At 31.9% G+C, this 11,396-nt stretch overlaps 1 protein-coding gene across 1 annotated transcript in view; it reads right to left on the bottom strand.

The window, feature by feature from the left end:
• The window catches only part of LOC111677570 (neurogenic protein mastermind), a 43,120-nt gene extending 31,936 nt beyond the window's left edge, over positions 1-11,184 (bottom strand). The window contains exons 1-2 of the mRNA XM_023438721.2: positions 10,658-11,184; positions 6,672-8,666 (exon numbers count right to left, since the gene is read on the bottom strand). Coding sequence (XP_023294489.2) covers positions 6,672-8,666; positions 10,658-10,669 — 2,007 coding nt within the window. The 5' untranslated portion in view covers positions 10,670-11,184. The remainder of the gene's footprint in view (positions 1-6,671; positions 8,667-10,657) is intronic.
• Between the last annotated feature and the right edge of the window lie 212 nt (positions 11,185-11,396).

Here is an 11,396-nt window from a genome sequence, read left to right as displayed (position 1 = left end):
AGTTCTAGTTCAGTTCTAGTTCAGTTCTAGTTCAGTTCTAGTTCAGTTCTAGTTCAGTTTTAGGTTAGTTCTAGTTCAGTTCTAGTTCAGTTCTAGTTCAGTTCTAGTCCTGTTCTAGATCAGTTCTAATTCAGTTGTAGTCCTGTTCTAAGTCGTTTTTTCCATAAATTTTCTTGCAGTCACCAAAATGTTTTGTTCGTACCACCCTACGTATGATTAATTTAAAATATATAAAATTTATTATACTGCCCTAAGATAATAACACTCATACGCCCGCGAGAAGCCTCTTTTCATTTGAAAAATCCTTGCTTTTTAATGTTTTCCTATTTTATTTATTTCTTATTGAATAAAATAAAATGTTCTACAAATCTTGTTTTTTAAGTTAAAAACTTTCTCAAAAAAAGGAATTTCTTTTTTTTTCTCCCAACTTGTTTAAATCTTACGCAAAACTATTTCCTAAAGTAATGTTATGTTACGTTATTTTTTTGTTTGCAGTAGCAAGAAAAAAAAACATTGAAAACTTTTAAATGTACATTTAAAATCGTTTCTAATGTCCTTTTGGGGCAAGGCGAAAAAATTTGAAAAGAAAAAATCTGAAAAACATAGAAAATTTTGTTATGGGACAAAATACATAGAAAAGGCATAAATAAATAGTTTGTTTGTTTAAAAAACAAAATCTTTAGAAATACAATTTTTAGAAAATATTTGAATGTGAAATTTAATTAAGTGTTTGTTTATAGACTTTTTTAAGTAAAAATAAAGAGCGAATAGTTACTGTTAGAGATCTTTTGGTGGATACCACAATCTTGATCTTGTTTTCTATTCATAATAAAACAGAGAAATATTTTTTCTCAATTTTGTTATTTTTAAAAAAAATTAAATTTTCCTAGATTTTTCTTATAAAATATTGTGTTTTTCGGCTTTAAAAACTCTCCTAATGTTTTCATTTAATATTAATTACTTTCTCTCTAACCGGAAGTTAAATTTCCCAAAACGGAAATGGCAGTAAATTTAAAAACTTCTAACCTTAAAAATGGCACACAAATGAATTGTAAAATAATTTAGAAATAAAATTATTACAAGAGCTGTTCTATCCACATAATAAAAAATATTAGCATATGGTTTGATAATATTTTTTATAATGAAAAATTTAACAATAATAAGGCTTATCAATACCATTAGAATATTGAAAAATTTTGAACTAAATTTATTTAACAGAGTAGCTCTTATTCTCCCTTACCTCTCTCTACCTCCCTCACACACTTATTGATGATTTTATGTTAACTTAAAGTTTTAAACATATAGATGAAATAATATCCTTTTTCAAACTGTAAAACAAATTGAGTAGAATTTAAACAACCGGCAAAGAGCTGGACACATTGAAAGAGAGACAAAGAGATAGAGAAAGCGAATATAAAAAGCAATCGCTTTGCAGCTGTTTTGAGTATTACAGTTATTTATGTCATTAAGTCGGAAGAGAGCAAAAAAAGTATGTTTTTTTAGTTTGAGTACAATTAAATAGAAACCATTGACAGAGAGTTTTTTATATCACAGTTTGAGTGTAAAATTTAAAATATTTTGTTTTTGCACTTTATTTAAGTCATTATGTTGATATCTTAAACAGTATGTGATTGAAATGATGTTAAATGACTTTCAGCTTGAATGAAACCAATTTAATGTATTTTATAGGCTTATGTGACGAACCTTGTTTACCATGTGATCAAAAGAATATCATAAAGATCGATATTATTGTAATTTTTAGAAGTCCTGTTCTCCCGCTTTAGCCTGAATGCGTTTTCAACAGACAGACAGACGGATGGACGGACGGACAGATATGCAATTAGGACCATAGAATACGTATACAGACGTTTGTGGGTCCATGACTAATATTTCACTGTGTCACAAATATAATTTCAGCCCTTTACATTCTCATATAGATCGATATTACTGCGTGTGAGAATAGACAGATTATTGAAGGACATGTTTTCCCGCTTTAGCCTGACTGCGTTTTCAACAGACAGATGGATGGACTGACAGAAAAGCATGCGATTAGACTATAGAACACATATATGTATGTTTGTGATTCCCTGACTAATATATCACTTTGTCCCCTACCTTCTCACAATACCAAACTCTAGTATTTATAACAGACAGGCAGACGGGCAGACATGTTAATAAGGACCTATGATAGAGAGGTAAGCCAGAATCTTCTTATAATCTTATAAGGACCATGAAATCCTAAACTAATATTTCTATCTGGTTTAAGTGAAATTTCAGCCCTCTACCTTCACACATTTCGAACCTCTAGTGTTTTAAACAGACAGACAGACAGACAGACAGACAGACAGACAGACGGACGGACGGACGGACAGACATGGTAATAGGGATGGATGGAGATAAGCCAGAATCTTCTTAGAATCTAATTAGGACCTTAAAATCCATGACTTCTATTTCAATCTGTTTTAAGTGGAATTTCAATCCCCTACCTTCACACATTTCGAACCTCTAGTGTTTTTAACACACAATGAAGAGCAGACAGACGGACTGACAGGCGGACAGATGGAAATTTCTAGATGGCTTAACAAAGTAATAGGTACACAGAATGGATGGATGGAGATAAGCCAGAATCTTCTTAGAATCTAATTAGGACCTTAAAATCCATGACTTCTATTTCAATCTGTTTTAAGTGGAATTTCAATCCCCTACCTTCACACATTTCGAACCTCTAGTGTTTTTAACACACAATAAAGAGCAGACGGGCGGTCTGACAGGCGGACAGATGGAAATTTCTAGAAGGCTTAACAAAGTAATAGGGACACAGAATGTATTCCGGTGTTCGTCGATGACCAATATTTTGAAATTTAACCCTCTAAATTCTCATATTTCTATACGTTAAGGTGACCATTGGTTGGTTATAGATCAAATAAAAAGGATTAAATGTATAATTTTCACAAAACGACACAATTAGAAAGAGAAACAAATGATTGATATTAAAATTTACTAAAGTTTAATAAACATATTTTAATGTTTAAAATATTAAACTGGCCTCTCTAAACCTTTAACCCCAAAAACAAAAATTATACAAATAAACTAAACTTTAAACGAAATTAACACTGACACAAACAGACTCTCTCTAGTTCTCTCAAAAGCAAGCTACATCTAAAAATGCTCAACTTGAAGCTCACAAAAAAAGGAACAAACAACAACTCTCACAAATATCTGCTCAAATTGCAAAAAAAAATAAACTCAAATTGCTGCCAACCAAAGAAATAATGAGAAAATGCAAAACAAAAAACTCAAAAACACATAAAAATGTAGAAAATGAATATATAGAAATAAATATATAAAAAATAAAAAAAAAAAAACATTTCAACAACAGGGATGGTAAGTTTAATGGCATTTGAATTAGAAAAAAAGCTTTAAAAGCTTGTGATTTTATATAATTCAATAACTTTATCAAAAGCTCTTTTGCCTAAAACTTTCTTTAACATGTTTTGTGTTAAAGTATAAGAAATATGTACTTTAATATATGAAAAGCTTTCTCTGTAGATCAAAAGTTTTGTTAATAAAAAAGCTTTTAGCTTGATGAAGATAAAAAGTCAATAGTAGTTTTAATTTAAAAGAAACAATATTTTAAACTTTCTTTAAAATTTGTTGCTTAAAAACTTTCTTAAGTTTTGCTTAAATTTCGCAAAAGCACAAAAAATCTCTATCTACTTATATCCCAAAAAGCTTTCTGCTGTATGTTAAAAGTTAATTTTGTTAATAAGTAGTAGTTACTAAGACGATGTAGTTATGTCCATCTGTATGTATGTCTGTCTATCTGTCTGTCCGTTTATCAATAAGTCTGAAAAAGCGATAGATACCAAACAAAAGAATCTTCCACAGATTTTCCACATTTTCCATATTGATATTGGAAAGGTACAAAATTTAAAGCTTCCCATTATTTCTACCATTTTAAATAGGATCTGTACTTGGGCCAAAAGAAGCGTATGTATCAAATTGTATCAAATTATTTAGAAAATTGCTACATGTAGCGATTGACAAAAAGACCGATGGACAGACCAAGAGACAGAAGGACAGGCGCATATCTCTAAATCGATTCAGAGATTTATTTCTTAAAGATTTTGCTTTCAAAATTTCCTTAAATTTCACAAAAGCACAAAAAGTCTTTTAGTTCTTAAAAAGCTTTCTCTAAGTCAAAATTAAATTTACTAAAATTAATCGTTTTGATAATTAGACGCTTGTGTTTAATGAAGATAAGATCTCATTCTGTTGAAAGCTTTTCTAGAGTTAAATTTTTAAAAATTTAACAAAAAATTTCTTTAAAAGCTTGTGCTTTAAAAATTGTCTTAAGTGTATAAGAACAAATAATATTTTAATCTTAGAAAGCTTTAAGCTTGATAATTATACAACTGGGAAAATAAATAGTAAATAACTCAAAAGCTATTTCTAAGAAAAAGTGTCTTAAAAAGCTTTTTATCAAAGTTTTTTGCTGTTTTGTTATAAAGGACAAACGACTTTCTCTATAAACGCCTTTCTTTAAGCTTAATTATAGTGCAACTCGGAATACAAATAGAAAAAAACAGAAGTTTCTGAAAAGCTTTTCATGAAAAACTTTTGCTTTTAAAGCTTGTGCTTTAAAAATTCAATTACGTTAAACATAAGCTTATTTTACCAAGAAAGCTTTAAGCTTAACTATAATACAACTAAGAAAACAAGCAAAAATTTCCAAAATGAAGTTTTTGATCTTTTTGTGTTTAGCTTCAAAAGTTTGAAAAGTATATTTACAAAAAAGTTTCTTTAATAGCTTCATTACCTGAAGTTTATCATAAGCTTATTTACCAAGAAGTTTTTTTGTAGTAAAAAATCTTAGAAAGCTTTAAGTTTGAATATGAATACAACTATGAAAACAAGTAGAAAATAACCCAAGTTTCTCATAAGCTTTTTGTTAAGAAAAGTTAACTTAAATACAACTAAGAAAACAAACTGAAGCTTCCGCAAGTTTCTTTTAAAGCTTTTGCCTTAAAAATTAGTTTGATTTTTCAAAAGCTCATTTATTTATTAAGAAGGTTTTTAGTTTTTCTTTGTTAATTTTAGAAAGCTTTAAGCTTGATTACAATGCAAATAGAATATCAAATAAAAAAATTTCAAAAGCTTTTATTTAAAAAAAATATTTCAAGTTTCTGAAAAGCTTATTTACCTAACAAAGTTTCTTGGCTTTTTGAATTAGAAAGCTTTAAGCTTAACAATAATACAGCAATCCCTGAGTTCTCAATTTTCCATCTCTGTTAAAAATGTAATTGATATTGTTAAAAAGCTTATTTTTTTTTTAATATTACTCCCAACAAACCAAAACAATCACATTCAAATGATACTTCCCTATAAGGGTTAACCGTTAACTTTTTTTGCTGCCAAAATAAAAAAAGATTTATGCTAAATTTATTAAAAGCATGATGTGATTAATGAGGGGCTTAGTTAAAAAAATAATAAATGATTTTAATGTTTTTATTTTATGAAAAAAGCTTATTTTCAAACTTAGACTCCAACAACTTTAAATATTCTTTTCCAAAAGTAATACTGCAATAGGAATTTGAAATTTTACATAAGTTATCCATGCAAATATTCCTTTATTTATTTTGAAATTGAGGGGCGAGAGAGAGGTTTGCTTTTATTTTAATTTTTATATATTTTTTCTTCAATACCTTTTAAGTTTAAAGGGGGAGTTTTTTTCGCTGTGCATAATTCTTTGTGTTTTAATTCGTTCTTTTTTACGCTTTTAGCAAGTTCTGAAAGTTTTAGTATATTTTTATGATAATTTTTGTTGGCAAACTGCATAGTGAAGAAGAAAATAAAGGTTTTTGCAAGCTTTTAGTATTTGGAGGGACAAATATATATAGAACAAAAAATAGATTTTGTCTTAAATAATGAGAAGGTAAACACGTCTATTTATTATTACAGTTGCTATTGTTTTCTTCAATTTAAATAAAAACTTCAAATTCAAATGTTTTTTAAACAGGTTAAATGCTTTTAAAACTGAATAAAAAGCTTTATTAAACAGACAAAAGTCTATTGATTTACATAATTTCCTTATAAAGCTTCCCCATACTATTTAAAACAGTAAAAGCTTTAATAACTCTCACAATTTCAAAAAAGCTCTTCGCTATATTAAAAGCTTTCCATTATACTTTACAGCTTTTCCGTTCAACGTTATTATGAGATCCATTTTATATATTATTCTCACAATTCTCTCAAAAGCCTTTATAAATCATAAATACAGATCAGAAAGCTTTTTTGTGCTGTTACATCAGTGACGCAAAAGCTTTTTAGTACTATAGACCAAACTTTAGTCTGGACTAATGGACAAAACTGTAAACTAGACTACAAACAAAATATAGTCTAGAGACCATAATAGAGTTATAGTCTGGACTATAAAGTCTCGATTTAAGACTAAACTTTAGTCTCAAATAAGTTAAAAAAACTTTAGTCTGGATTATAAACTCTACTTTTGTGTGGACTCCACATTACTTAGACTATAGTCTATTCTAAAGATTGGACCAGTCTGTACTATATATATTTTTATCCTAAACGGGATTATATCCCACAGACAAACCAATGTTAACATAACAATACCAAAAGTAAAGAAACAGAAAAATAATTCTCTCACTTACCTGTATGCCATGAGCACCACCCTGTTGACTGATGTGTAACTGTTGCGTCTGTTTCATTTGCAATGTTGTAGTGGTTGTCTGCTGTTGCTGTTGTGCCATATTGGGATTACCCTGCTGTGAGGTGGGACCATTACCTGGGCCAGGACCTACATTGGCACCGACATTTGGACCATTGGGATTTGGTTGGTTGCCTTGATTGCTATTGCCACCCATATTTGGAGTATTTTGTTGGGTATTGGGACCTCTGGCATTGGCCGTTTGTGGCTGTTGAGATTGTTGTTGCTGCTGCTGTTGTTGGGCTGGAGACATGGTGGGTGGTACATTGGAGGGACCACCTTGATTTGGACCCGTGCCTGGACCACCAGCACCACGTGGTGGTCCTTGCATGAAATTGGGACCGGCTGGACTTTGATTGCCAGCACCGGCTGGACCCATAGGAGAATTGTAGGGCGAGTATTGCGGCTGTTGTTGTGAAGGATTTTGTGTTTGAGATTGTTGCTGTTGGCCGGGGGGAGCATTCGGTTTAGGAAAATTGCCCACACCCATGGGTCCGTTGGGACCCATTTTAGCCATATTAGCTTGGGACATGTGCTGTTGCTGCTGCTGTTGTTGTTGTTGTTGCTGCTGCTGTTGATGTTGCATTTGCTGTTGATGCTGAAGACGTTTGAGATCGAATTCGCTTTGCTGTGAGGAATAGTAGAGTTCCTGTTTGATGTCCAGGAAGGACTGTTGGACATTATTGCCGCCCATGGGGCCACCAGGATTTGGTTTCTGTTGGAATTGTGGTGGTAGGTTTTGATGTTGGGGATGTTGTTGAGGGCCATTCGGTCCCTGCATAAAATCATTAGGACCTCCAAAACCGCCTCCATAATCATTGTAGCGACCATTAGGTCCCGGACCACCCATTAATTGTCCCTGTTGACTTTGATGCATAGGCGGCCTTGGGAAGTTCATGCCACCCATGGCATTTTTATGCTGATGTTGCTCTGCCATTTGTTTGAGCGTCTGAGCCGCCAAAGATAGCTCTGACATGGGTCCTGTGTTAGGATCATTTTGAAATTGCGAACGCATTTTATTCATGCCTTGTGGATCATTGTTCGGACCACCCATTGGTCCACCGCCCATGCCACCACCACCGCCTCCATTATTAGGACCTCCAAAGGCTGCGCTAAACTGAGCCATGGCATTTTCGGATTTCACATTTAAACTATTAATTAAATCTTGCACATTGGGAGGTTCCACCTTAATACCATCTTCGGTTTTAATATCCAATAAAGGTTTCTCATCCAAAGCATCCAAAAAGCCCGGATTGAAATCCTGCAAATCATTAATGAGATCCTTAAAGGTTTCATTGCCTTCGGTAGTGTCATCACCCATGAATTCGGGAAAACCGGGAAAATTACTATTCGGACCACCTTCCTTCTCCAAACCGGCCAAATCAGGGAAATCATGATCCGGCTCACGCTTACACTCTACCAAATTGCCTAAACCACCCATATTGGACTTTTGCTGTTGTTGCTGCTGCTGTGCTGCATTCATATTATGGCCACCCATTAGATTCGACGCTGTATTTGGACCACCGCCACTACCCATATGCATGCCTCCACCACCTCCTCGGTTATTACCATTATGTTGTGGATCATTCACACCTTGACCCTGTCCAACGCCACCACTACCGCCGCCGCCACTACCACCCGGTCCACCGGCTGTACTAACACCAGGTTCACTTTTAACGGAGGTATTCGTGAGGGCTTTTACAGTAACATTGGTACTTATCTGTTGGGGTTGTGAGTTAGCCGCCGATGTGGTAAATTCCAATTGTTGTACAATTTCGACGGAGAATTTTAGATTTTCAGAACCATTGTTGTTGTTATTGTTGCTACTGTTGTTGTTATTATTGTTGTTGTTATTGTTATTGGGCAATTTATGAGGCGGCTCAAAGTTTTCAGCACCATTGTCGGCATCGTCTGCGGGTCGTTTTAAGAACTTTTGTTGCTATAGATAAGAGGGAGAGAGAGAGAGATAATGAAATATGTTATTAGATTTTAATGAATTAAATAAATATTCTTATTAATTTTTAAAAACCTAATGTTTACATATAATAAATATTTACACATTTACACTGGTATATGGACTATAGATTAAATTAAATAAACTATAGGCTGGATTACAGACTTAAGAATATATTATAATCTAAATTTTAAACTAAACTTTAGTTTAGCTTGCAGATAGACATATATATTACAGAGTATAGACTTAGCTATAGGCTGACTATAGACTATGCTATAGTTTGAATTTAAGACTTTAGACTACAAAATATACTGGATTTAACAATAAATTATATAAACTATAGACTGAACTATAGAAGAAAACTCTAACGAAACTAGAACTGAACTAAAACTGAACTAGAACTGAATTATAACTGAACTGGAATTGAACTGGAACTGATCAAAACTGAACTAGAACTGACCTAGAACTGAAATATAACTGAACTAGAACTGAACTAGAACTGAGCTAGAACTGAGCTAGAACTGAACTAGAACTGAACTAGAACTGAACTAGAACTGAACTAGAACTGAACTAGAACTGAACTAGAACTGAACTAGAACTGAACTAGAACTGAACTAGAACTGAACTAGAACTGAACTAGAACTGAACTAGAACTGAACTAGAACTGAACTAAAACTGAATTAGAAGAGAATTATAACTGAACTAGAACTGAACTAGAACTCAACTAGAAATGAACTAGAACTAAACTAGAAATGAACAAGAACTGAACTAGAATTAGAACTGAACTAGAACTGAATTAAGTAGAACTGGACTAAAACTGAACTAGAACTGAATTAGAACTGAACAAGAACTGAACTAGAACTGAACTAGAACTGAACTAGAACTGAACTAGAACTGAACTAGAACTGAACTAGAACTGAACTAGAACTGAACTAGAACTGAACTAGAACTGAACTAGAACTGAACTAGAACTGAACTAGAACTGAACTAGAACTGAACTAGAACTGAACTAGAACTGAACTAGAACTGAACTAGAACTGAACTAGAACTGAACTAGAACTGAACTAGAACTGAACTAGAACTGAACTTGAACTGAACTAGAACTGAACTAGAACTGAACTAGAACTGAATTAGAACTGAACTAGAACTAGAAATGAACTAGAACTGAACTAGAATTAGAACTGAACTAGAACTGAATTAGAACTGGACTAAAACTGAACTAGAACTGAATTAGAACTGAACAAGAACTGAACTAGGACTGAACTAGAAATGAACTAGAACTGAACTAGAACTAAACTAGAAATGAACAAGAACTAAACTAGAACAGAACTAGAACAGAACTAGAACATAACTAGAACAGAACTAGAACAGAACTAGAACAGAACTAGAACAGAACTAGAACAGAACTAGAACAGAACTAGAACAGAACTAGAACAGAACTAGAACAGAACTAGAACAGAACTAGAACAGAACTAGAACAGAACTAGAACAGAACTAGAACTGAACTAGGACTGAACTAGAACTGAAATAGGACTGAACTAGAACTGAACTAGAACTGAACTAGAACTGAACTAGAACTGAACTAGAACTGAACTAGAACTGAACTAGAACTGAACTAGAACTGAACTAGAACTGAACTAGAACTTAACTAGAACTGAACTAGAACTGAACTAGAACTGAACTAGAACTGAACTAGAACTGAACTAGAACTGAACTAGAACTAGACTAGAACTGAACTAGAAATGAAGTAGAACTGAACTCAACTAGAACTCAACTAGAACTGAACTGAACTGAACTAAACTAGAACTGAATTGACCTAGAACTGTCCAAACTATAGTCTGGATATTAGACTTAAGTCTTGACTGTACTGTAAATAATAGACTATAGAATGAAACTGGATCGTAAAACAAATTTTGTTATCTGAAAATTTATAAAATTTCTTAAACAACTTGTAGTAAACATTAACAAAAAATTACCCAAATATTCATTAAAATAGTTTTACAGCTTAAGAGAGTCCTTAAAGAATATGGAGAGAGCTTTCTTTTATATGTTTAAGTGATGTACAATTTAATTTTATCTTTTGATTGTTGTAGAAGTTTTAAGTAACACGAGTTTTTCTTCGTAGCAGGAAATGTTGTTATAACGTTTTTATCAACTTGATGTTAATATTTAAAGACGAAGACAGGGATGGTTTATTATTAAGCAGAGTTGTATTTTTTAGGTATAATAGTAGTAGTTTAGTAGTAGTAAAAGTTAGAAGGTAGTTGTTTTAATGAGTTTATAATTTACGCAGATGTCGTCGTAAAGTTTTTTGCAATACTTTATAATTAAATGACATTTTATGTAGAGTATTTAAGTCTTGCATGATTTGCTGTTGAATCTTTGGTGTTGTTTTATTAAGTTTATTTTTTTATGTATTTTTTTAGGAAGTTTTTCTCAATATTTTTATGTTATAAAACTGCAAGTTAAAATTTATTTATAAAAAAATGTTTTATTGATAATTTATAATAAATTGTTTTTGGTCATTTCACTGGTATGTGGTATATTTTTTTTATTTTATGTAAATTTAATTTTTAAGTTTTTTGTATTATTTTGCTATTATTAATTATTTACTATTTAAGTTTAATTTTTTTTTTGGTATTTTGTTTTAGTTTTGTTACGCTTTGTTTATTTTTCTGGCAGTATAAATTTAAAATATTTTTGTTATAATTTTAT

Source organism: Lucilia cuprina, chromosome 6, assembly GCF_022045245.1.
Source record: "Lucilia cuprina isolate Lc7/37 chromosome 6, ASM2204524v1, whole genome shotgun sequence".
Classification (NCBI taxonomy): Eukaryota; Metazoa; Arthropoda; class Insecta; order Diptera; family Calliphoridae; genus Lucilia; species Lucilia cuprina.
This window is presented reverse-complemented; position numbering and strand designations above follow the sequence as displayed.